The sequence below is a fragment of the Amphiura filiformis genome, chromosome 1 (assembly GCF_039555335.1).
Source record: "Amphiura filiformis chromosome 1, Afil_fr2py, whole genome shotgun sequence".
Taxonomy (NCBI): Eukaryota; Metazoa; Echinodermata; class Ophiuroidea; order Amphilepidida; family Amphiuridae; genus Amphiura; species Amphiura filiformis.
Window position 1 is genome coordinate 98,831,267 of NC_092628.1, and position 27,574 is coordinate 98,858,840.

The 27,574-nt window shown below is 35.7% G+C and overlaps 1 protein-coding gene across 2 annotated transcripts; it reads left to right on the forward strand.

Annotated features, from left to right (window-relative positions):
- Nucleotides 1-108: 108 nt before the first annotated feature.
- On the forward strand, nt 109-27,155 carry LOC140159257 (uncharacterized). Of its 2 annotated transcripts, none has more exons than XM_072182672.1 (31): nt 109-303; nt 1,229-1,486; nt 1,862-2,024; nt 2,431-2,561; nt 3,913-4,170; nt 4,778-4,822; nt 5,104-5,355; nt 5,631-5,976; nt 6,214-6,489; nt 7,717-7,997; nt 9,157-9,312; nt 10,803-10,970; nt 14,200-14,466; nt 14,677-14,931; nt 15,104-15,292; nt 16,062-16,172; nt 17,228-17,452; nt 17,737-17,838; nt 18,230-18,454; nt 18,761-18,859; nt 19,705-19,800; nt 20,202-20,297; nt 20,642-20,740; nt 21,259-21,384; nt 21,695-21,822; nt 22,108-22,336; nt 22,846-22,921; nt 23,126-23,193; nt 23,454-23,680; nt 23,993-24,037; nt 24,259-27,155. In XM_072182672.1, exons 1-31 carry the CDS (start codon nt 225-227, stop codon nt 24,274-24,276), a joined length of 5,094 nt encoding a protein of 1,697 aa, XP_072038773.1. In that variant the 5' UTR covers nt 109-224; the 3' UTR covers nt 24,277-27,155. The 2 variants fall into 2 exon arrangements, with proteins under 2 accessions (XP_072038773.1, XP_072038779.1); XM_072182678.1 differs by having other exon boundaries at nt 110-303; nt 1,235-1,486.
- Nucleotides 27,156-27,574: the final 419 nt, after the last annotated feature.

Consider the following 27,574-nt stretch of genomic DNA (forward strand, 5'->3'; position numbering starts at 1 on the left):
AAAGTTTTTTGTATGTTGGGGATTTGAAGGGAAATTACCAAAACGTGTCATGCATCAATTGCCACCAGATTTGATAGAGGGTAATCTAAGTACAAATAAAAAGGGAAATGTACTTGCTCACCACATCTTAACTTTTTAATGTTCTCTTGAGTTTTGATACCTGGGATTTCGACTTCGCCATTAAATGAGTTGGTAACATAATTTGGCCGTACCACGACCGCACGATGGTTAAATTATTCACCGTAACAGTAGTAATATTTTTCTCTGTATTCGCTGTTGTGTCTGACCACATAGTTAATGCACGTAAGTAGCAAGGAAATTAAATTGTTATTTTTGTAATTTCTTAATATGTCATTACTTTACTCTTCGAATTTATAACCATACTGGATTACAGGTAACATGAACAAATAGGTTCTCTCAAACATTTTGCAAAAAGCTACTGCTTTGTGTGTGGGGTGCGTTTGTTTTTGCCAGCAAACGATGACACACACACGCACTTCACATTCACACCGCGGACCACTCTGCAATGGGGGACCGTCCTCGGTTTCTGGAGGCCTGCAAACGACCACAAATGCATGTATAATGTATTTGCGAAATTCCATACACACAAAAATACACAAACAAAATGGTGGAAAACGTCCTCGGTATGTCGATTGAGTACGGATTCAGACGACCACGTTTGCATGGTCATAGCGTCCACGTTTTGAGGCGATTATACGTGGGTGTGGGGTGGGGGGTGTGTATGGGGGTGTATAAGTTGGAGCAATAGCTTGTGGGTTGCAATTTCTCTATGGAGTATAAATCATGGATTCCACATGCCTGAAGACCTGAAACAGGCATAAATAATAAACGAGAGGTACATCATGGTGGTGGTGGTGGTGGGTGGGTGGGGGGGGGTTAAGGTTAGCGTGTGAATGAAGCAACGTTCCCCACAAACTATTGTTGCAACTTGTTATTATTATTGTTATTATTATTAGTGTTATTGTTATTATTATTGTTATGTATGCCATATTTATGCATTGCTCTATTACTTGATGATTACCTTTTTTCTAATAACAATTATTAGTGTTATTGTTATTATTATTGTTATTGTTATTATTATTATTATCAATATTATTAATAGTATTAATATTATTGTTATTGTTATTATTAGTATTATCATTATCATTATTATTATTATTGTGCTTGTTGTAGTTGTTATTATCATCGTCATCATTGTTCATTTCAGAATCAGATTCAGATGATCTCATTTTTATTGCTGATCTAAATGGCAATTCACTACATTCTGGTCCAATAAATTCACCAGATGATATTACCGAAATAATACTATCAGATGCAGATGGCCCCTATACACCACCTAGACCTGTTGCAATAGAATATGACCCATTGAGTGGTAAGGTATACTGGACAGATGTTGTGGAGAAGACAATAAACCGGGCAAATAGAGATGGTTCAGGAAAGGAGATGATTCTGTCTGGTTTATCAGGTTGGTAATTATTTAGCAGTCTATAACAGATTGCAAAGAGGAAACACGACTAATAACATGAAAAGAATGTTATATTAGGTTTATCTGGATTGTCAATAATGTTCGATACTATCAAATACTATAGAATCCAATCATTTGGTGATATCTTGTTAGAGTTTGAAGCAGCTCTTCATCAGACTGGCAACCTTGCTTCGTCTTCTTTTCTGAAGAAGATGCTACCATTGGTGGCGCTAGAATTAAGTTGGTCGAAAATATTTGTAAGATATAGCTTCCACCATCTTTGTTCATCACTGAATGGGCCTTTAAGGTATGTATAAACAAAAAATGTCAGTTATTTTCTTAACCAATAATTGCATAAATTAATTTTTTTCACAGTGCCTGATGGTATAGCTATTGACACAGTCAATAGGTGGCTGTATTGGACCGATACTGGCACGGATGAAATAAAAAGAAGTAATCTCGATGGTACCTTGCCAACAGTTATTATTGAAGACAACCTCGTAGAACCAAGAGCAATTGTTGTGGATTATATATCAAGGTGTGCAGGTGTACATTCCTTAGCTTGTACAATCATGAAAAAGGATAATGATAATAATAATAATAATAATAATAATAATAATAATAATAATAATAATAATAATAATAATAATAATAATAATAATAATAATAATAATATATTATTTATGTTCAAAAATATTTTAAAGAAAAGTAGCCACATTTCAAGACATTGTGCTCTCATATGTCATGTATGTAGGAAATATTCCAGGGTTCAATTCCAATACAATAATGGACGGTTTTAAAAGGCTGTATCATTAATATTGATCAGAACTGCAATTTGAAGCAGAAGTTGTTGAATGACACGTGCATTGGGAATAATGTTAAATGAGAAGGAACGATCTTGATTATTAATTTGGTTTTAAGGTTATTTTTATTACATGTTTCAGCCATCTGTATTGGACTGATTGGGGTGAGTCACCTAGCAAAATAGAAAGATCAACTACCAGTGGAATGGCCAGAACCACATTAGTGGACACTGGCCTTGTTTGGCCGAATGGAATTACATTGGATTTTTCAGGTACGATATTTGTACGACTAGCTGTGATCAATCTCAAGCAAGCTGTTCTCATGTCTTCAGAGTAGATGTTAAATAGGTTTGGTGATAGTACATAGCCCTGCCGTAAGCCTCTTCCGATCTTGAGCCAATCTGTGTCCCCACTGCGGAAGATTCTTGGTCTTCATATAAGCGACTGATCAGGTCCACAAGATGTCTTGGGAAACCCATCTTTTTCATAGTTTCTCACATCTGAGGGTGACTAAGACAGTCAAAAACTTTACCTGTAATCTATGGAGCACATGTAAAGAGGAAGCCTATACACTGGCGAAGTGGTGTAATAAATCGGATTAACTACCATAGCAATAGGTGAAAACAATTTTGAATATATCGCGCTGCACTACAAGCAGGTTGCACTCATCACTTGTGTATGTCTGCAATCATAGATTGAATACAACACCGGTCTTTTCAAAGATACTAATCTATACAGGTATGAGTGAGCAGCATGATATGGTCCAATGCAGACGTACCGCGGGAACGCACCAGTGCAGCGCGTTGTATTCAAAAATTGTTTTTACCTATTGCTATGGTAGTTAATCCGATTTTTCTCAATAAGTTGAACATCTTTTATCAGTATTTTCATGATATGTAGTTTGTGGTAGTTGAGGGTATTTTGAAGAAAGTTGAACAGTTTTCCTCTTTTAACAGTGTCAAAAGCCTTGGATATGTCAAACATCTCAATGAAGATCTCATATTTATTTGAGATGATAGCTTTTTTGGCAAGGCACTTGAATGTGGAGTCATGTTCAGCAGTGCTCCTTCCTGGTTGATAGCCAGCTGACGTAATTGGTATTTTGATAGATTTTCCTTGAGATGCGGATACTGAAAATTTTTCGATCTCAGATTTGGTGGTTGCCCTTGAGGTCTCCCTTCTTTTTGGAATAGATATATGAATTCCGCTTGTAAACGCGACTTGGTATTTTAGGCGGTGTTTGTTTCGAGGAAATGAGCTTTTTTATTTGGTCTAGTGTCCTTTCTGTATATAATTGGCATATTACCGGAAAGGCTAATTACCATTTTATCATAACCATATTGTCTAATGTTTATTTAGTCTAATATTGTTGGGTCCAATAACCAGTACATCTACTAACCATTATAACTGATCAGCAGAAAATATAGGGGGAAAAGAGAGAAGAAGAAAAAGAAGTGGAAGAAGTAAACGATGTATATAGAAAGAATTTTAGTTTGTAAATTACAAATGAATGAGGATTGCCAATACTAATACGGTTTCGTTTTGCAGACTTTCCCCACAATTATACGTTTTTGCACCTTTTGATCATTAATCTAAAAATAAATAATTTCTACATTTTTACAGATGAACGGCTATATTGGTGTGATGCGAATCTTAATCGAATTGAGAGCACCGACTTACTGGGTCAAAACAGAGTTATGTTGTACCAGAGTACAGTTGATATACATCCTTATGATATTGGCGTTTTTGGCAGCCATGTTTATTGGTCTGATTGGAGCTTCAGTGTTTTAATTCGGCTGCATAAATATATTGAAGGGGGACAGCCAGAATCAATTGGACCACAAGTATTTTTACGAGCAGGAGGACTTCATATATATCAAAGTAAGAACGTATAAGAAAATCATGATCAACTTACAGCTGAACAGTGCGTATTTAAATATCAAAGTATAGATGCATGTAATTGCTACAACTGTATTTTGCGAGGGTCATCAGTCTATTAAGGGTTCAGTAAAATTAGGGTTTAGGGTATTTTATGTTGTGATTAGGGATAAGGTTAGGGCCCGGGTTAGGGTTAGGATTAACATTAGTGTTAGAGTTAGTGATATGGATATGGTTAAGTTAGTGCTAGGGTAAGTGTTAAGATTAAAGCCATAATGTACGATCTTATAATATGAAATTGGTTATCTGTAATGTTTACACATGTCCCAACTTGCTGTGCACCTAAATGGAATCAGCCAAATTTGTTGTGTTTGTTGGTCAACAGAGCAAAGTGCGACATAATTCCGGTTAAACTAAAATAGTGTAAGATTTAATTTAACACATTACACAACACCATTGCAAAAAGTAATTTTTATCGTGTTAATCAAAATTAATTAAACTTTATGATTTGTATTTCTACGTTGAAATCAATTGTTCTAACATAACAGTGGGTCTGACTTTTTTGATCTTGTTGATAAGAGAAATCCTGTCTTATTTGATCATTTTACAGATAATCCTGAAGACTCACGATGTATATCTGCTTGTTGCTCCGGTGGTAAGTTTTGTTTCTGGATAATATAATGCAGGCCAAAATTTTCAAAATATTGTTCAACGCACGATTATCGTAAGCATCAAGATTATAGTGGGGACAATATGTACTCTATTTCTTCACAGTACATGAGCATGCAGTTAACACAAAATTATTCTCTATTGCTGACCCACATTTTCTTAGCCAAGGCCAGCCGTTTACCGACGGCCTAAGACGAACCGACGGCTATTATGAGAGTGACGAACAGTGCTTACCAATGTTATCATGACTTTGTTCTTTTATTTCAGGTCTGCTCAATGTCCAACCAGCTGTCGGGTCTATGTTAGGTGGCGATATGATCAAAGTTTCCACAGATCAAATTTGTGGTACTCCTCCGACAACGATCTGGTGTAGGTTTGCAGGAAATGCAGTTGAAGGAAGTGTGGCCAACAATGAAGGAATGTGTGTCACGCCAACCATGTTCGTCAATGGACGCATCGAATTGGAAATTTCCTTCGTAGACCCACCTGTGTACAATTTTCAAGGGTTTTTCACTCTTGGTAGGTGTATTTTTGGGTTTATTTAAACTGTTTTCAACAGTATTCAAAATGAAATAAATGGTGTATTTTTTTCTCGAATCAGTTATTAATAATACATATTAATACATGTTAATACTTAAAGACACATTCACTCAATATTCATGATGGTTGTTTTTTGTTCATATAAATTCCTCGAAAAGTATTATAATACTAAGATGCAATGATATCCTTATTTTAGGATGAATCCAAAGTTATATTCTGTTTTCAAAACCAAACCAATTCTTATTATTTTGCAGTAAGTGTTGACCAGATACCTCCACCAGTAACAAGAGTTGATGCGGAGACCTGGGAGACAACCAGTGACAGCTTCACTTTGAGTTGGGATCCAGCATTTCGTGCTGATCAATTCACTACTGTTGCCGTCGATTTATATGGATACACAGAGGATACTAGTCCTTCATTAACCAAAATCTTCACCGTAACAGTATCAGATCTGAGACCTAGTTCGGTTATAAATCCTTCACCAGCGTCTGTGTCGTATAATCTGGGTGAAATAACCTTTTTTAAGAGTAATTTTCTTTTAGCACCATACCATACTGGAATCTTTAAGGTTTATGATGATCAAGCATTGAGTTCTTCAAAGTAAGTGGCTAATATAGATTTACCATTAATTTATTGCCAACAAAAGTTTCAACAGTTTTACTATATTTTAGCTTCAAAATTAAACACTGACCAAATTTATATCTAAATTATATATATACTTCTAATATTTACTATAGAAAACCCGGGATGTGTAGACAGTCTCCAGGAAGCTTTGTCTAAACTGGTTGCACAACAAGTAAATTAATCAATACAAAAATACTATTCATCATCTTTCAGTGCTGCTGCAATTTGGAGCGATGTTCATTCATTGCAATGGATATTTCCAAGATCTTCAACTTGGTGTAATTCATGGGCAAGTGATGAACGCGGTCTTCCGGAACTTAACAACATGGAGGAAGGTATTACTACTCCAGTGTGTCCATGTACATTTGCTCAGGCTGTCCTCGACTTTGCTAGATATAGCCCACATCCAGAATGCAACCTGGAAACTGCTACAGATTGCAGTTTATCACGACCTGGTGCTATGCATTGTGTAAGAGCAATCCGGCCAAGGTAAGCTGCAGCTGATATGTAAGAAATTAAGTTAAGCACATCATCGTATGATGCAAACTGAAATGAAATAATTCAAAGTGGAAATTTCAAAAAATGCCCTAATTTCAAATGTAACACTTTTAATGTGAAATCCCTGAGTGAAATCTTAACGGTGCAAAAGTATGACGTATTATCGTATTACTACATTATAGGCAACATTCATCAGTGGCGGTGACAAAACTCTTGCCCCCCTGTTGCCCCCAGAAAAAAGTCACAATTATAAAATTTCCACTTTTTGCGGTAATTTTGCGCAAAATTACTTGATTTTGCCACCCTGAAATTCACTTTGCCTCCCTCCCAATGCCCCCCGCCCCCCTAAAATTCCTGGTGCCGCGCATTCATTTTGTTCAAAAGTAATTTAACAAACCCGAAAATTCCACTTGGCAGAATATAAGAGCAGTATTTAGCAGGGCCGGATTTATCTTTTTGGTGGCCCTGGGCCAGGTCAACAATGGGAGGCCCAAACTCACCAGCGTGAGGGAGGTGTATACACTGAACCATTAATTTTTTTGTTTACGTATAAGATGTACAGTGGCGGCGGAAGCACTAAAATTTGCAGACGAACATATTTTATTCCGATTAATGAGGGCGAAGTGCAGGAAAAAATGTCAATTCAGACTATTTTAGCCCAAAATGAAGGTGAAAGTAAGCAATTTTACCCTATTTTGGCGGAAAACATGGTGTTTGTTGGGCTTAAAAGGAAGATGCACATGATGCACCCCAATGATAAATCCGGCCCTGAGTATAAGGCATGCATAAGGGAATCACATAACTATGTAACAAATTCACAGAGGCGTAGCCATCTTTCGGGGGGAGGGGGTAAATTTAAGGGAAATGCTGCACTTAATGACAGTCAGTGACAAATAGAAATGTTACTAACTATCAAGGATTTTTAAAAACCTGGGGACCTTTTGGATTACCGGACCGAATCTCTACCAACGAAGCTAATGAGTCAGATTTAGAACAGTGTGATACTATTATATAGGCATATACACCTTCAGTTGTCTAAATATATTAGCATTTGTTTATATTATTTATAGTATATCCCTTGAAATACCACCCTTTCACATCATTTTTATTCCCCAACATTGAAAAAGCGCGTCACTTGTATAGTTTATTATTATTATTGTTTTTAATTTCAAAACATCGCTTCCCATGTAAAGGAAAATTATTATTTGATCTTTCCAGTGAAGGTGCCGGACAAGAGTGTTGCTATGGTAGTGATGGGGAGATTTTAAATGTAAACACAGGCGATGCCGGGGGTGGATTTTCCAGTCGTCATCACTATGCAGGCATTCCAAGTTACGGCACTCAAGGAACTGTTCCGTTTCTGTCATATTTTGTGACTGATTACGAACCCTGGTTGCAATGCTGCAGGTTTTACCCGGGAACCGATGGAGCAAATTGTAACCTGTACAAAGACCTAAGACCATCACAGAGCTGCGGTGGTTATACTGCACTTGCTACAGGTAAGCATTATACTAACTTAGTCCGACGAGTAGGACCTGTTTTTTTCTTAGTTACCAACTATACTCTAACTCTGATTGCTCAAGAAAGATTAACCACAAAAATACACTAACCGCGCCTCCCGAAAAAAAGGGGGGGGGGGCGGCGCGGTCACTGGACTTTCGCGATTCGTCTTTCTTGCACCATGTGAGATAGTGATCATAGTGTGAAATGAATATAGTCTGGTAACTTAGAAAAAAAAGGTCCTACTCGTCGGACTATACTAACTCTACAGGATGTAGCCTACCGGTGTAAGCTGGTGTAGCCTATAAATAGATGTCATCACATCAAGGGCATGGTGGCGTTACTGGTAAATGCTTCGACTTATAATCATGAGTAGCATTTAGTTAGCTTTTAATTTTCGTAGCTTGTGGCCGTGGGTTCAAATCCCAGCAACGCCAATTATATGCCATGTACTTGAACAAGGCGCTTCACCTCGCCTGCCTCGCATTTGTAAGTGTTGTCTACTTCATAGCCCCTTTTGGAAATTCATATCAACCTATCTCAGAATGATTGCAAGAACCGCTCCCATCCAAAAACCTCAACGTTCAAGAAAAAAGGGTTTACTGATTTTAAATAATACAATGTTATGTTACCTTACTCCTAGCTGAACCATATGGGATGCATATGTGCATAATGCATTATTCATAAGAAATGATAAATATTTATGCTTCCCTATCTGTTATTGATTAAGATTCACCACCCATGTTGATATAATTTACATTCTTCTCAGATTAGAGATGAAAGGGTTGAGCCTATGTGTTTAGATATTGCTGTCACAAAAAAGTAGAAAAATAAAAATAAAATGTTTTCAAAGTGTTATTGTAAAATATTTTTTGCTAAATATTTTGTCAACACTGAAATAACATTATGTTAGAATATTTGCAGTAGGTTATCAAAAATGTTTTTGAATGTTATGTAGCCCGACATTTAAACATTTTCTGGCAACCTTTTCTAACCTTTGCGAATGATGTCGAAAACGTTTTGTGTTTGCTGGGTATCTATAAGTTACTGCTTGTAATCGTACAGCTGCTAATATAATAACTCCCAAAGGTCCAATGTAGATTTTAAGACCAGGAGCCATCAATCGACGTTTTCTAAGTTTTTCATAATTACTTGCAGGAGTTGGATGGGGTGATCCCCACATTTTGACACTAGACAGGACACCTTACACATTTAATGGGAGAGGGGAATACCTAATGATAGATGCGGCAGCAGCGTCTGGTTCAAACACGGACCGCTTTCGTCTTCAAGCCAGAACGAGTCTTCTACAAGACTGTAAGTAGTTTTATAAAGACAGTTTTGCAACATGGGAAATCTGGTTTAGCTGTTTGTTGATAAGACAAGGTCAATATAAGCTGTATCATCGATTACCCTTTTTTGTTGGGAAAAGGAGATATGAGCGGGGTCTGAACTTTTTAATACAACTAAATAGTTAAACACCATCATGATCAAGGGGTGGGGCAAAAATGGCAGTTGTGCCCATGTGAGAAGACTTGACCTCCTCTTGTCCCCCTGTAGGATGCTGGTCTTCCTGATATTTAAGATTTATATACTTTTTTTTACACCCCTTGAAAGTTACCTTGCCTTCCTCGCCCCATTTGCATCACACTCTGAAAAATTCCTGGCTAGGCGCTGCGTCATACCCTAAGTCAAAGATCTCCGACAGACGAAGGATATGCCCCAGGGGTCTCAGTTGGCTTTTCCTTACGCAGTGGATAAGAAAATCAGTGTTGGTAATAGCACAAAGTTAGTGTTGGTGTCCTCTCTACCACCACCCACCGCTTCCGCTGCCTATTTCTCGATTTTGATATCCATGTCCTGTGACGACACACAGGATTCTCAACCGTAGAGGAGAATGATCACGCAGTTAGTGTGGAATAATTTCACTTTTGCAGAGATGGATACCAAGATATTGAAATCTGTCACATGGTTGACTGGATTCACCATAGACTTGAAATTCTGGATGTGGGTAGCATCTGCGTCTGTGCTCGGGGGATATGGATTCCAGTAGTGTAGGTAGTGCGGAGGTAGTGTCATCAGCAAAATCCAATCACCATTTTAGCTGGATAACGACTGGATCAAAAGGAAGTGTTACAACTCTCACGTCAAGATCTGAGGTGGCTTAGCAGAAAGCCTATTTAAGCACTATAGATAGAAATGGACCTTGCAGAACTCCGGTGAACACATCAGAAGGATCGGAAATGTTGCCACATATCATTACCGCACTTTTTGATGTATACACCTATCCGACTTCGCCATTACTGCGGTGTCCCCGATGTAAAACTGCGGTGTCCCGAGGTCGGGGGTTCTATCCATTATTTATTGTGTGCTATACAGAATTGTACCCAGGAATTGTACACAATAGTGATATTCAATACACAATCATGAGTATTGAATTACGAATTAAATCTCCCGCTCTGGTACATCTGTGTTACCGTCAATAGAGGGCCAAATACAGTAAACGCTTCTCGGATTGGTGTATAGCGCGCTTTAGCGTTAACCGCTTCTGGTATTTCATAATGTCGCAGCACTGAGAACATAACATTTCAATTGATGGAATCAAAGGCCTTCTTAAAGCCTATAATAAATGTGATTCTAAGAGGAAGCTAGTAATTTTGATAACCATTTATGATCATGATCCCTTTAAGATTGCGCATAGATGTGTCATGTGTAGTTTATCGATACAGATATAGAGATTCAAATGGTATTTACATTAAAATATCAATTTTGCACTGAGACTATAATGTAGTATTTTGTATTTTCAGCTGATTTTCCCGTGACTGTCTTTGTGGCCATGGTAGCTCAATATGGCTCATCAGATATTATACAGGTTGAGTTAAGTGAAAGACACCATTTGGATGTATGGGTCAAAGAAGCTGGTCAAGAGTGGAGATTGCTTGATTTGACAGAATCTGCTTGGTGGGTGCTGAACGGTGAGTATGGTGGGAACACGGAAAGAATTTACTAAAATATTATTGTTCTTTTTCTGAATCAATATATTATTGAAAAAAAAAAACACCCACTTTGATGTTTTGCAAAAGTTTATTTTACAAATCATATACTTTGAAAACTTGCTTGATTTATTGTTGAAAGTGTTGTTGTTTTAGCCCTCTTAACAACAAAACTTAGGAATCACAGGACCTACAAAAGTATATATGTGATATTTGAATTCTTCTACACACTCGTTATGAAATGATCAATGCAATATTTGCCGAAGCTCACTTTAAGAACTTGCTAACCTTAAGAACACTAATTATATAAATGAAGAAATGAATGAATGAATAGATAGATTGATTGGATGATTAAAAAGAAATCATCCAATAAATCAATGTATCATTGTTACTTTCATAATTCAACAATCATATTTAATATTTGAAACATTTCTGTTTGGCAAATCCAATGCAAAAAGTAACTCACGACTTGATCCCACAAGTGACTTGGTCAACTGCGTTTCGCGCGAAACTGTTTTCCGAAAGTGACGATGTTTTTGGTTTTAGGCGTGGATAGTATACATGATCGAGAGAAACTACACCTTCATCACGTTTTATTGCTAGTCCCTTTTGGCAAATATGGATTGGATTGCTGTCCTTATTCTTCTGGTGAATAAATTGGAGTCCTTGTCGAGGATTTGTGCCATTCAGTGACATGATTTCTTCAGCAATGTAGTTATTAATGGCTGATTTGTGTTGTTCTGAAAGTGTTCTCATATAAGTTTTGTAATGGATATGTTCACAAGAAATGTATGAATCTAAGCCGTATAGCTATATCTGTATTTAAAAAAAACCCCAAATGAATATGTGTGTACTAAATGTTTAAATGTCAATGTCAAAAATAAGACTAGTTTATATAATATAATGATGATTCAGATGGCGAAGTTATGAACGACACTGAAGAAATGACAGATGCAATTTCGAATATCCAAATAGAAAAATATGCTAATATGTGACCGTCCCCCACAAACCAGCCGTTCAATCGGCCCGATCAATTTTGTTTTATTTCGTGTTTAGAAAATATATATCATAGGCTTTAAAATGGCATATCATTTGACTTCAAATGATATCCAGAAGCAGGGTTATGGTTTGTTGAACTTTGCTCCTTCATCAAAATGGTACTTTATTTCGGTTCTACGTGTGCCTCTTTTTCCACATTGCTGGTAATAAACAGTCATAATTGGCGGTCATTTCAAATCATCCCGAAGTCAACGAGGTTCAGGAATGTCCTGTCATTGTTAATTGTTAGTTATACATACATAGACAAAATACAATGCTTTGTAACCCACCAATTGAACAGGATTTAGGCCAAGCAAACAAAGACTAGAGCTATTTTAGAATTCTATAGTTTATTATCCTCTTCAACAATAGGATTATTGATTGGTTTAAAAGGTGTTTGACTGCCACTAGCTAAATGAGATACACGTAGCACCCACTTAAGGTACCTATGAATACGACCTTCATGCACATTTTACACTGTATCTCAGAATACAATTTTTTTGTGGTTGACGGTCACATATGATGTTCAACTCTGTTATATTTCAAAATAACAACGAAGATGATGAAACAAAAGAACCATTAATTTACGAACATGCAATTATCTGACTCCGAAGGAGTTTAGAAAAATACAAAAATATATCGGGAAAAAATTTAAAATCTAAAACACGTAAAGAATTCGGCACCTATATACTTCAACTTGGATGGATATGATATAGAACAGGAAGAATAGAATAGTTTGTATGTCGCTACTTCAATCAAATATAAGTTAAGGACTGATCTTTGTAATTTCAAATCCTAACTTTGAATCCTGTTTTATAGAAATAGAAAACAAAACAAAAATACACGCAATATGTTATCTTATTCTTATGAGATATTTCAACATAGACTTCTTAAAGGATGATTGTCACCAACAAATCTCGTTTATTCATATTCATTTTTACCAACCTACAATTGTTAATAATATTCTTAGAAATACCTATAACGATATTAACTCAGAAATAATTGTTACAGATAATATCAGTGATCGTTTACCAGCTATATTGATCAAAAAACAGGTAGCAAGGAATACGTCATCTGAAAAGAGAAACATATCTACAAAATGACTCACAATGAAAGGAGTATGAACAACTTAAAATAAAAACTTTCCAACGTAGATTGGAAGGCAGAATTGGATAACGAAGATGTTAATGATAGTTACAATAAAGTTGTACATGCCTTTAGTAAATTATAACTTTGAAGATATACAGGTGAAATAACAAAAAATAATCGAAATCTCCGTGGATAAGTAAAGGTCTTCTCAAAAATATTAATGTTAAAAATGATATAAAAATGATATAAAATATATTATACAAAAACCATGTGATGACAGGCTTGGAGAATTTAGGAAATATAGAAATAAGTTAAATGCCTTAATACGGAAATAAAAACAGAGTACTATCAAAAGAAATTTGAGTCTGAAATATTCTTTGGAGTTTCTCCGCCAAGCATTCTATTTAAGGTATGACGACAACACCTTTGAATGGTGTGTTGTCCTTCTTTTTCTGTCTTGCTTTCGATTGTTTGTTAATTGTCATTTATTTGTCATTTATTAAACCACATTCAGTTAGCGCTGTCCTGATCTGGCTGTCGTCCTTGTTCTTGTCTTAGCTTGTCTATTTCCTTTGTACAAAGGAAGGGATAAGGACGTAAACGCATTCATCAGAAAATAATTTAATTGAAGCAATCCAAATTCGCAAAAAAGGGCCACAGCAACCAATTGTGATAAAGTTATCGTTTCACTCGATCACGTATACGGTCCACTGCTGAAAACAAAAATGATTATCGTCACTTCTGGGAAATGTCAACACGCATTTTTCTGGAAAAGTAGTGAACTAAGTCTCTTGTGAGCAAGCCGTCAGCACAGACGGCGAAATCTTTTAAAAGTCGTGAGTTACTTTTTTCATTGGATTTGCCAAACCAAAATGTTTGAATAATTTATATTCAATCCTACAAATGCATCTATTTACTGAAACATATTTATTGATGCAGTATAAATAAATACATGATTCTGATATACAATGTGAGAAGAAATAATATATGTCTCGGTCCTAATAATTATTATATTACTTTCTATCGTCTTTCATATACAGACATTATCGCAATTAACTATTTTATTATTTTGCATTATTTTCAGGCGCTTCAGTTTATGGCCAAAATCTGATAGAAAACGGGGTGCTAGTATTATTCACTGGGGGAGTATCTCTGCAGTTTAAGGCAACAACGGGTATTAACCGAGTCATGTCTGTTCTATTCTTCGGTCCTGATACATTTAAGGAAACTACTATGGGATTACTTGGCACATGGAATGATAATCCTGACGATGACTTTACCACTCCTGATAGGTTGGTCCTGCCTGCGTCTGCATCAACGGATGATATACATTACCAATTTGGACAACTTTGTAAGTGCACTGAACAGTACTAATGATAATTTATTACAAAACGTTTATTTAGGAAAAAGTGATAGAAAGAAAGAGTAAAATATGTAAACGCGGCAGAATAGCCTCTTTATTAAAATAACATACCCACTGAAATACAATATAGATCCACTTTTTTTTTTTTATAAAGAACATATTTGGCTGTAACATTTTGATTGCAATATCTGGTTAAAGGGCAAATCCAAGATGCAAGTGACTCTCTCTTTTACTACCACCCATTGACTTCCTACGATACTTTTCGAGACGACGCATTCACTCCAGTATTTACTGCACCTGATAATGATAATGTTCCTGATGAAGTTCTTCAAATGTGTGACGGAAATGAATGGTGTGTCTTCGATTCATTGGCTACTGGGGATATAGCAGTTGGACTTGCTTCAAAAGCAACGTTTGAAGAGCAAGAAGCTATTTTTGAAGCATCAATGAATGGTAAGATCGTATACGCTCGTATGCCTATACCCAGTCTTCATCTCTAGGAAATGTTTGATCTCAATAGTAATATTTATTATCACGCGTTCTATTGGTTATCATGCAATTTGAATGGGGTTTCAAAACATGGTGGGAATTTATTTTGACATGTTTTAAATGTATTTTAATACAGTCATCAACTGCGGTGTACTCAATTCACCTACGAATGGTCGAGTTGTTGTAAGCAGAGCCAACGTAGGAGGAGTGGCCTACTATTCTTGTAATGATGGTTATATGGTGATGGGACTGGATAGAAGAGTCTGCCAAGGGAATGGACAATGGTTTGGTATGGCGCCATCATGTCAACTAATACCTGAAATTGGTAAGAGATAATACCACGAATCTAGGTTTAACAAACAATGTGCTTAATAAGAATGTTCCCCTTTGAATAGCAGCGTAGCATGTAGTGAGTCCTCAGGAAGTGAGTCCTCTATCAGGAGCCGAAAAGAGTATATAGACATATCTATCATGTAGAAGCTTTTAAGCAAGCCCAATACATACTACGTTGTGTGTATTGGGCTGCAATCGCAAATCAGCCAGCATTTTGCCCAATACGTACAACAAACTTAAAGCTATATTATTTAAACATTTGTAAAAAAAATAGATTTGTATTTCTATTCCACAAGATGTTAGTTTTAATTGCCAGATATGTGAGATATTTAATTTTGAGCCGAACAATTGAGGTAAAAGTAAAGAAAATCGCAATTTAAATCCAGTGCCGATGTCGCCAATGCTTGTCACTCCGTTGATCGTGACTGAGTTCGGTCATGTTGATGTGTTATGACCATCTCGTACGCCATGTACGTACTTTATTATCAACTTCGCTTATGCAATGCGTTCGACAAATATTTCGATCGTATGAGTAAGGAATAAGGCGGGACACGCCTTATTATATAAAAAAAAATATCGGATTTTTCTTTGGCCCTATGGCCGCCTCTCAGAACCAGCAGAATAAAGGAAGGTCGATTGTATTAGCTGTAATACAAAACAGGGTATCTAATTCAGTGTATGGGAATTTGTAAGATTGATTTTACCCACAAACATTTTACCACTCAAGTAACGATTAAGTATTTTGATCTTATTTTAATCAGGACCATCCAGTTTTATTATGGGTAATTCAGTGTACACAGTATTAGAATCGGATAGATCACTTGTGTTTACAATTCAACGTTCCGGTGATGTACAAACTGATGGAAGTATAAGTAAGTGCAAAAAGGCTCATTACTGAAATAACCCACGAACTGATCATAGCAATTGAAACGACCGCATTTTCTCATCAGCATTTTAACGGACTGAGTAATCAAAGTACTTGCCTCCGATACATAAGGTCCCGGATAAACAGTACATCCTATTGCAAACCGAACAATTTAAAACGTGGGTACGGGGTGCTCTGGCATTGAAAATCTTTTTAATATACTGTCTTTAGGGGGTGGGGTGGTCTAAGTAGTCATGGTCGTTCAACTCCAAAATACAAATTTTCATTGTCTGGATTAATGACAAGTTACACCTTGAAGATTTGAATGGGTACAGAATGATTTTGTTTAATATGTATTGTGGTTCTTGAGATATGTGTCCTTTTATAAAGATGTTTCGTTTCGACACTCTTTACATCATAACACAAGAGCCACAATACCTACAAATTGTAACTGTGATATTTGAATTCTTCGACAAGCCCGCTTCAACATAACCACAACAATATTCGCCAGAGGTTATTACTATTCACAGGATACCACCAATTCACAACAGCTAACTAATCCGACACGCCTTAAGGCCAACAAAACTGCATCTATTTTCTCTAAGTTAATGAAACCTCATCTTTACTGAATTGGATATTTCTCTATTTGGACGAATAATACATGAATTATCAGATTGCAAAGGCTAGTCTATTCGTACACCAAAGTATTAAGCATCAGAAAAGTGGTCTAAACGTATAACCATTCCATAACAGATGCCAACGTGTTGTGTCCGTGGGCAAGGCACTTTATCCTCATTGCCTACTGGGGGATGGGGTTGGGTTGGATTGGATGTTTGTATAGTTGTTTGTTTCAATGTTGCAATATTGGCGCTGATTAAGCTGCTGCCTGCAAATTGCAGTGTGTCTGTGTAGGTGTGTTTCATGTACAATTCTAGCAATTTGACCTGCGGGTCACCATTAGAGTTGAAAAAAAAATTTGAATATCTCATTTTAGGATACCTGCAATCCATTTATGAAATATAACATTGGTATTAAATCAAATTATCTGTACCCATATTCTAGAATTATCAGTGACAGCAGGTACAGCATCATCATCAACTGATTTCGATCCCTACGAAGAGCAAGTCCAATTCCAAGCAGGAATTCGAACCATCCAACGGACTGTTAATATTATAAATGACGACATCTTAGAAGATTTGGAAAGCTTCGAAATTCGCTTATCGGAGCCTTCGAATAGCGAGCTAGGAATGCCTGATATGGCGACAGCTTTTATCGAAGACGACGAAGGTAGTTATCCACCATGTCCATTTCTATACATCTATCTTTCCATCTTTCAAATTAATAACAACAAAATGGTATATCTTGATTTAGGTCTTTACTCCAGACACCTTTTAAATTTTCTAAAACACATGCAACAGTCGTGTGCAACTTGGCTGCAAGAGCATTGTTCGTTATTATCCACGTGCATAATTGCATAACAAACCTCGTTAAAGACTGTGAAGTAGATGTTTAAATTTGGTGCATTCTAAATTGCAAAAAGTATGATTATAATTTGACCTTGTTCTTTTCAGTGGAGCATTTCTTTAAAGAAATCGCTTTCTCGGTACCTGAAAATAGTCAAAGAGTCCGTTTGACAGTTTTGAAGAGAGGACGTCTCACTCGGACTACAGTTGGTATGTTCATTTGTTTTTAAAGGACAAAGGGAATTTGGGAATTTATTTTTAAAGAATGTGAGGAGATTAACCTAAACACAAATTCCTATTAGTTTACACATTAGGTTTACAAAAGTATAGTTTGTGCTGCATTTGTTATTGTGTTACTGTTTCTTTTAGTCGAATCAATTAAAATAGTTTGATTTTCTCTAAAACCTCAAAGTAGTAGTGTATGCTTTGGATTTCATTGCATTACATTATCCTTTTATATAAAATATGTTTTGTTCCTATGAAATATTTGGAGTAGACTAACCATGTGACAAATACCAGATTAATCAATCCTGCGATAGACACTCAAGAATATCAAACCACTTCTACATTGTACTTGTCTGGTTACATACTATATCAACAGACTTTGCTACCACACCCGATTCAGCAAAATCTCCTGATGATTATTATCAAAGAACCGGATCTCTGGCGTTTGAGGAAGATGAAAATATGCGCTTCATAGATGTCACTCTCCACGACGACAATGTGTTTGAGACTTCTGAACAATTTAGCATATCACTTCGAAGTAATATTGCTGGACAAATTGGCAGTAGAGACACAGCAATCATTAACATTGAAAACGATGATGGTAATACGACTAATAGCAATAGAATAAAGTGGTCTATAATCACACACATTCTATATTGTTTTAATAAAGATAAACTTGAATTACAAAGTCAATTCAGGGATTAATTAAGTTGAACTATTAGTTGTATACACACAAGATTATGAAATATTGGAAAGTGATATTGGATAATGTGATTCGTGTTATGATAATCTGAAAGTTAATGACGTTAGATAAGTTGATTATAATTGGCGAACTCATTTGTTCAAAGTAATACTGATGTGCGTCCAATGACTGCATCTCACAGATACATCATTCTTTCTTTTTCAGAATTGTGCTCTATTCCATGCGAGAATGGCGGAAGTTGCACAGATGTCAATACATGCACATGTACTTCACCTGCATTCTATGGAACTTACTGTGAGAAAGGTAATGCATTATATGATTTTATAGTGTAGACCTTGATGAGGATAATGACAGGTAGCTGGGCCCAGTAACGTAATTGCGAAGGCAGTGAATTGGAGACCTGAATGGAGAGCATGAGAGCCATGTTACCCTTTGCTTCAGCCTTACAAACTTCGCTGTAAAGTAGAGATCTGCTTGGGAATAATCAGATTATTACTAGTTAGAGGGAGAGTTAGATGATCATGCAATTATTGTGGAACTTATAGAAGAGTTTAGAAGTGAAACAATCTTTATTAAAAGTACTCCTCGTGGAATGGCACAGTTTATATATTTGTGCTGATGCTTTTAGATGGAGTATTGTGCTGATGCTTTTAGATGGAGTATGATTTTGCAAACACAGCTTGTCATTTTATTCACAAATGTATTTGGTTTGCACTTTTCTTTATGGAGATGTCACTTCAATTATTGTTTATACCAATGAAAGCAAAATGGTGTATAATTAGCCTTTACAGTAAAGAGAAGGTTTTTAAAGAAGGTTTTATTTCAAACTCTAATGGTGACCCGCAGGTCAAATTTTCTAGAATTGTACATTAAACACACCTAAACAGACACAATTCAATTTACAGGCAGCAGCTTAATCAGCGCCAATATTGCAACATTGAAACAAACAACTATACAAACATCCAATCCAACCCAACCAAATCCCCCAGTAGGCAATGAGTATAAAGTGCCTTGCCCAAGGACACAACACGTTGGCACGAACGGGGCTCTAACTCACAACCTATGGATTATGAGTCGGGCGCCTTATCCACTCGGCCACACGTGCTCCCAAACATCATCTTAACAAAATGAACATCTGTCCATTTCAGATAGTTGCATACCGCCGTGCGAGAATGGTGGGAAATGTACTGCATTTAGTGAATGTGACTGCCTTGAAGGCTACAGAGGCTCCAGATGCGAAATACGTGAGTACCATATTCCTTAAATTAAAGTACACGTTCGTTTTCATGACCAATAAATATCTAAAATTTATAATACAACTATACATATCCATATTTTGGTCATTGAAAATTACAACTAAGTACACAAACGGTTGTGGTCCTGCCACAACATGTTATGAAACTTCACAAAGTTATCAACGAGTTGTAAACACATTTTTTAACACATTAAAAATTAAAGCTTTCTGATTGGTTAATAGTGCGACGTGTTACTGTAATGCATTATTTGCGATACTGATTAACGTGACTCTTACTTTTGCTACCGTTGCCAGTCTCATTTAGTTTCCTGTTCACATTACTCTTCTCGGTCTCTCCTATCAGATAAGACATTTTCAATAGTTAACTTGATAACGTTTCTTTTGCTTCAGCTATTTGCGTACCTGAATGTCTAAATGGAGGTGCTTGCATCGACGCCAATACCTGCACTTGCCCATTCGGCTTTACTGGAAGGATCTGTGATACTCGTATGTTGATGTATTCTTGTCCTTTTAGTTTAATTTCATTTATTTGTTAATATCATTTTGAATTATTTATACTTAAATCAAATCAAATGTAAACAATGAATACGATGCTAAAGAAAAAGAAGAAGAATGCTGGTAAAGATACGATATTGATTGATATATATCCATAGCTATCCACTTTACATGCAGTTAGATATTACTATTTCAAGAAAATTATAAAGATATGCTGAAGAATATGTCCGACGTGGATTAAATGTCATCTGTCAATAAAAACAGCAACAACAATAACACATTTAATACCAGTATGATGATTGCAATCTGATATGTTTTTTCTCTATTATTCAAAGCTGTTTGCTCGCCTCCATGTTTAAACGGAGGCACTTGTGATGATTTGAATATCTGTACTTGTCCATTTAAATTTACTGGAAGCAGATGTGAAAAACAAGGTAATGGTAACCATAGAATGTTTCGGGAAGTTAAACTAAACTTTTCACAGAACATGTAATGTGCTAATCGTCTTCAATTTTAAATTCATATATAATTGAGTCTCGGACCTTGTAACATTTCATTATGACGGTGTTATAACATGCCAGCTACGTCTATGAAATAATAGTCATAACAAACATGAAGTATGTTAAGAAAATACAGAGTCCGACATGGCCAGAAAAGCAACTGAACATTTGTGTGTAGCAACATCGCATTTGCATCTGAATGATCTTAATGGTCCTTTGGATCACCCTTTTAAGCTATAAGAGTTCCTTAAGTTTCAGATCTTTGTACTTATTCATAGCTTCTTAATACTTATGTCACCTCGTGCCGTACCATCCAAAAACAATCTTACTATCATTGAAACGTGACTTTATTCTGCATCTTGAATCTATTTGTTCGTTTAGTGCTCCAATAATAATAATCAATAATAACAATTTGAATAAGATGACCACTCAAATGTATCTGTTGATTACAGCTACTGATGACTGTTTAACAGTTGGTATATGCGGAGGCCCTGAGTTTAGATGTATTGAGACACCCGAAAGTTACGAATGTGCATGTGCAATTGGATATTATCAAAGTGGAGAAAGCTGTGTGTTAGGTAAGATATCGTTGAAACACGAAATTGATATCTAAAGCATGTACAAAGGCTGTCTGAAATTGTATTTACAATACTTATCTTATATGACAAAGAATTGCCAACATTTGACGATGTTATTACTGTAATTTCCAGCCATTTAGCAGATTTTAAGCTCTCTTAGATTTTTTTTGGTGATTTTGGTGAACCCGCAAAAAAAATAAATTCGTCTGCATTATACACAATCAATGCATGGCTCAAATTTGTCTAACGTTTGCTTTATTTGGTTGCCGATATCTAAGAGTGTATGCATTTCATTTATTTTCTACTTCAGCACCTCGAGTCGTGATTGCAGAAATATCTGTTCTAGAAATCAACGGGATACCACTGGTGTTTGGCAATTCACTTTATTTTCAGGGCACCCGGGAATATATGGAACTGGAAAATGTTGTTATGCCTGCGGTAATTATTCAGTTTAACAATATATCCCTTACGAAAATAAGCTAATCTGCAAATAGCAAGTTCGCTGCAAGTTGACGATCAGCTTGACAGCTCGTACGGCTCAAATTTGGAACGCATACAAGCTTCACTATAGCATTGCTCTAGCTCTTACTGCATTGCGCGCAACTTTGAAAGCTAATATTTAGCTTGCAATGAGTTTATTAATGTGATCTATATCCATATCATCTGAAATGTGCGTCCACTGTACATAGTTATCATGGTTATTATTTGTTATTATTATTATAGTTATCCGAGATTTTGCTCGGTGCGCTCCCTGGTTATCTTGGTATTAACATCAGACGCGCAAGACCAGGCAGTGTGATCGTAGAGTTTGAGGTATTGTTGGACGGAATATCCAACTCGGGAACAACTGATGTGTTGCGAATACTCCAGGAAAGAACGAGTTTTACAGGGATGTTAATTGGCGTGTCTGTTGATATTAAGATCAACCCATCAGCAACAATGATAATTACAGGTGAACTTGCTGCCATTTTTTTGACCTTTTCAGTAAATCCCATAATACCCTGCGGATAGACCTGAGATGTCGTCCTGTGACGTTACGCCGATACGCACATCGTTTAGCGAACACCGTTACTGCGCATAGCAAGTCGGCGTGACGTCAAATGATGTCATCTTGGGTTTAACCGCAAAGAATTATGGGATTTACCAAAAAGGTCAAGTGGTTCCTTTAAAGAATGTCACAATGTATGGTACATACTTAGTAAATAATAATCATACAAAATCTCATGAAGAGGTTAGTGTCACCCAGTAAAATGTCAAACAGTTAAACTGGTCAGAGTCGCGCAGTAAAAAAGTCATCCGGATCAATGTTTTAAAAAACTGATCTCCGAGTTCTTTCTCACTTTTTATTATAGTTATTGTAAACTTATACATGGCAGATTTATATTACTTTTTAGGGGTTATTCAATTATATCAGTAATGGTTTGTTTCTTTTTGTTTGTTTGTTTTTAATACCGTGTGCAGAGCTGTGCCCAGTTAATTATTGTTCTGAAAACATGGAATGTGTTCCTGTATCTGAAAATCTACTCAGCATATGTCAGTAAGTAGCTTGTGGTTTTATGATAGGTGAATCTGGTAAACAGTTACAGGTGCCATTCGAAGCCCTTAATTTAAACCAAAGTTAAAACAATAGCCCATTACAAAGTATATGTTTCTTGTACCAGAATCTCAATGCATAATGCTAAAATAAAATTTAATAGAGAAAGTTTTGGCGATATAATCCGATTTTCAATTTGCTTTTCAGATGTGTTGGACTTTTTGAAGATGGCCTATGCGTTCAATCGGATGACGTTATAAAAGAGGAAGAGAAAGGTAATTTGAAGATTACATAGACCTGTAAATAGGGCCACATTCAGTATAAGTCTGCATTTCGCGCCACATATAATTATTGCTCGGAGCTATTGATCAGATATACGAAAAAAAAATTTATGCAACCTTCGCTGGCTAAGATATAAATACAGCGAGCACTGTCAACATTTGACCATGAAACCTGATGTATTACGTTCAATTAGCATTCTCCCAAACAAATGTTTCTCAATTTTCTCTCATATTTATCAAAATTTCTATTTCAGAATTTTCAGCAATCTCGGTGGTTTTTATAGGAATAAGTCTCATAATTATCATGCTAGGTTTAGGAGTAGGATTTTGTATCTGTTATCGTCTGAGAATAGCTCGTAATAGACTGTTCATGCAACAACGTCAAGGATATCGTCATACGCAGACCTTTGCCTCTCCTGTATATGACTTAAGCAACGGTTCGCCATTTCACTCAACCGGTGCTTTTAATCAGAATATGCAGGTAAATAGATATTTTTCTAAATCAATTATTGATAACAGCAGCAGATCATACACAATTGCCTAATTTGCTCATCCAGGTTTGTAAGTTTAATTGTACAATTATTTTTGTGATAATTTATACACAAGGCCATCATCTGGTGAGCTGATCTCTGTTGTTTGTGTCACTTTTGTCAGGTCAGGATATCCTCATAAATATTCAATTTCTGTAACCCATTCTTATCAAATCAGAGATAATCGAAGTCTTCCCGATTCTGTTGATAAATCTTGCCAAAAAGAGTACCATTTTATTTTTTATTATTTTGTATTTCTGTAGGATTTGAGCTACTACTCGGCATTTAACACAAATTCACGGTCATGGGTAAGTCCACTTTGTTTGATATTTGCTTAACGAGGACCTTATGTAGATATTTCGTCTTAATAATGCCTTTCTCCTACTCACAGAATTCACAATAATTCATTAATTCAATACACACAAATGTGGCAATTGACATCATGGTCATGATGGCGTGTTTTAATGTTGCTCTACATTTTCAACTAGATAAAACAGTTTTTTAACCTGTTACTATGCTTTCTTTGCAGGGAAATCCTTCTTTTTGATGAGCGGTCGGCTGATCATCAACGCAGTACAAACCCGCGCAAATATGAAAAAAATGTTAGAAAATTTTGATTTTCAACGCGTTACTACTTTCAAGTGTGACGTGTTTAAGCCTTTTGAAAATTGACAGCCAGATATTTAGTTCAGTTAACGAAATCAAGAGAACAACGGGAAACTATCGCAAATTCTTATACAGGGTGAGTAAAAAAAAGTGCAATAGAGAAAAGAATCCATTTTTATTTAAGAACCGATTTGAACCTTTTAGGTTTAAAAACATTTTATAAATGATATTTCCATTAGTGACCTTTTGTGAAAAAACCAAGGAATTAGCATTTACCGTTTTGTTTTTATGACCCATTTTATAGCGATGCCCAATTTTAATGTTTGTCCAAGAAACGTCTAAAATTTGAATATCAGCCCACTCTGTGTAAGATAGATTTTGAACGACAGTCATTTTCTTAAACTCATTGGCATTGAAATAAAATGGAGCACCCACATTGTTATTGTCCTTGGTCTTGTTTAAGGAAAAGAAACATTATTTGTTGTTATTTTCATTTTACCTTTACTTTAAAGATGTTTATTCTCGATCAAAAACATACACATTTGTAGGCGGATTTTTTCAAATGTCGAAATGAAATGCGCGCAAATTGAAGTGGAGTGAATTATAAAAACATCCAGTAGTTGGACATATTAGGATTCAAAAAAACTGGAGTTGGAGTCGAGTGAGGTATGAAAGTAATGTTAGAAAGTTTGTTTATGAACAGAAAAAAGAAATTGAAATAACGCAAAAATAAGTCAGTTTCAGAGCTGGTGCCTTTATCGTGCATTGTGTGCTCTCATTCAAAATACATGGTACCTCGTGGACAAATAATGACATTGGGTATCGTAGCAAAAGGACTCATAAAAATTAAACGGTATATGTGACTGACTTAATTTTTTCACAACAGGTAACTATTGAGTGTGGCATTTATAGAAACTTTCAATAATTGGAAAGTTCAACGTGGTTCTTACACAAATGTCGATTCTTTGCTCTGTTGCACTTTTTTTTACTCACCCTGTACATGCGTTCATTTTTCTGCCATAAAGCCATGTTTTAACTTGAACTTAGACTTGAATTTATCTACAACTGAACACAGGCCGTAAAGATTCGCCTAATAGCGCATATGGGCTTGATTCCTTAACACTACTGATTCATAAGTGATTAAGTAAAAAGTACAAATACATGTACTAAGTACAAAGATTTTCCTGACGTCGATTTTGAAGTTCGTCCTTCATATATATAATTTATTAAGTTAGAGGATGTATTCAAGTATCAAAGATTAGTCTCTGGATTTAAAATAATGAGATCAGGCCTGCTTCTTTTGGTTCTCTGGTTCAAAGAAGTATATTGGATAATTCTAGGCTATTGTACCAAACGTTTGTTTTCCTTCCACGTCTTTGGAATGGAATTCCCTCATGTGTAAATAACCTTGTATTTACGTCTTAATTTATTGTCTTTAAGTCTTTTGAATAAATGATTTCATTTTGTGGCATTACATGCCTTGGCAAATGCCGGATTTCTATGTATATATTGTTTTAAGATTTCATAATGGTTTCATTTCACTTTGTAGATTTTTGATATATTATGTACTTAACTATGTATTCATGTGCAAGATGAGTGGACACTTCTGTGTTTGCACTTTAAGCCATACACTCATCCTGAATTACCTACTTTTGTCATGTGTAAGAAATGTAAAGTATGTTATTTTGTTATTTTTGTATTTCGCAAGTAATTCAAATAAATATTAGTATCTGGACCAGCAACATTATTTACATCCATTTTAGATGAAATTTCAATTTTTTCTAAACTAGTACAACTGATGCTGTTTGGCTTATGAGAGGAATTACACTTCAAGTCAGGGCAAACAAGCAAAAAAATGTAATTGAAATACTATGGGTTTTTTTTCTACGCACGTAACAGCAATATTATCACCATCAGTTTTAGAGTACGGTAGATGGAAACCTTTAATCTTTAATAAGCTGACCGTAAGTCCTTGTAACTATCAAACCTGCTGATGATGAAAAATATTCCTGTTTGGCGCCACTAAGTTTGATATAAATTGAATTAAAAAACCGTATGTAGGCTAACAAATATCTTTCTTTGCTCGTTTGTGTCCTTATAACCGATTACGTTTTTTTATCATTATTATTTCAAAAGGTATTTAAGGCTAAAAACCAAGTTTGTTTCCAGTAGCAGGTCTGAATAAATGCAATGCGGATTTGAATACAACAAACTGAGTGTCTAAACTATACCAGGAACAACGAGTGTTAGGATCGACACAAACCGCCTGTAGACTAGGCCCTCCCCCTCTATCACAAAAGACAATTGGACTCGTTGCAGAGATACTGCTCCAAGATAAATGATCATATTATTGCATTTCAATGTAGTTGGTGCTTTAAATTAATGTGCACAATTTTAATTTTATATTTAAGCTAGCTAGTTCGTGCTATAAATAAGCCTCTTGGTGGTAAAAACTACAATGTGTTTTCTATAATGCATATGAACCGTTGTATGATGTAATAGTATCACTAGCCCTAATGCATGTAGTGGAACACGTATATCCAGAAGTATAGGGTCCACAACTGTATAGGTTGCCCCTAATACTTTTTACGAAATTTATGTAAAATTGTAAAAAGGTATGTATTGCCCTATTTGTTGTACCAACGCGTATCAATTTATTCATAACGTTTGGTATAGAAAAATCGAAATCCACTCGATGTGTTTGTATAAAAGTTGGCAACTAAGCTTAGTTTTGTTAAATTGAGTAAGCTTAACTCGAGCCTGTTGCCCAGCAAACACAAAACGTTTTCGACATCATTCGCAAAAGGTTATAAAAGGTTGCCAGAAAACGTTCAAATGTCGGGTTATATAAAGGGTATATTAAGAGTATAAAACGTTCTCATAACCTTAAAAAAACATATTTTGATAATCTACTGCTCAGCAAACAAAAATGTTTTACAGAAAACGTTTAAATGTCGGGTTATAAAAAGGGTATAAAAACGTTTTCATAACGTTCCAAAAACATTCTTGAAAACTTGATACAAAACATAATGTTATTCTGGGGTTGAAAAAATATTTTGCGAAAAATTATTGCCCAAAATATTTTCAATAACGTTTTAAAAACGTTTTCATGACCTTTATATAACCCGACATTTAAATGTTATTAAAGGGTTTTGAAAAAAACATTTTAAGAACATTTCTGTGTTTGCTGGGTTCAAATATTTTAACGTAATGTTATTTAACTATTGACACAATATTTG

What these genes read in the sequence shown, in the direction of transcription:
- LOC140159257 (XM_072182672.1), top strand. Translation starts at nt 225, where the DNA reads ATGGTTAAATTATTCACCGTAACAGTAGTAATATTTTTCTCTGTATTC. An exon ending in TTACCAATTTGGACAACTTT is followed by an intron (nt 14,467 to 14,676) that starts GTAAGTGCACTG and finishes ATCTGGTTAAAG; the next exon opens with GGCAAATCCAAGATGCAAGT. An exon ending in CTTTTAATCAGAATATGCAG is followed by an intron (nt 23,681 to 23,992) that starts GTAAATAGATAT and finishes GTATTTCTGTAG; the next exon opens with GATTTGAGCTACTACTCGGC.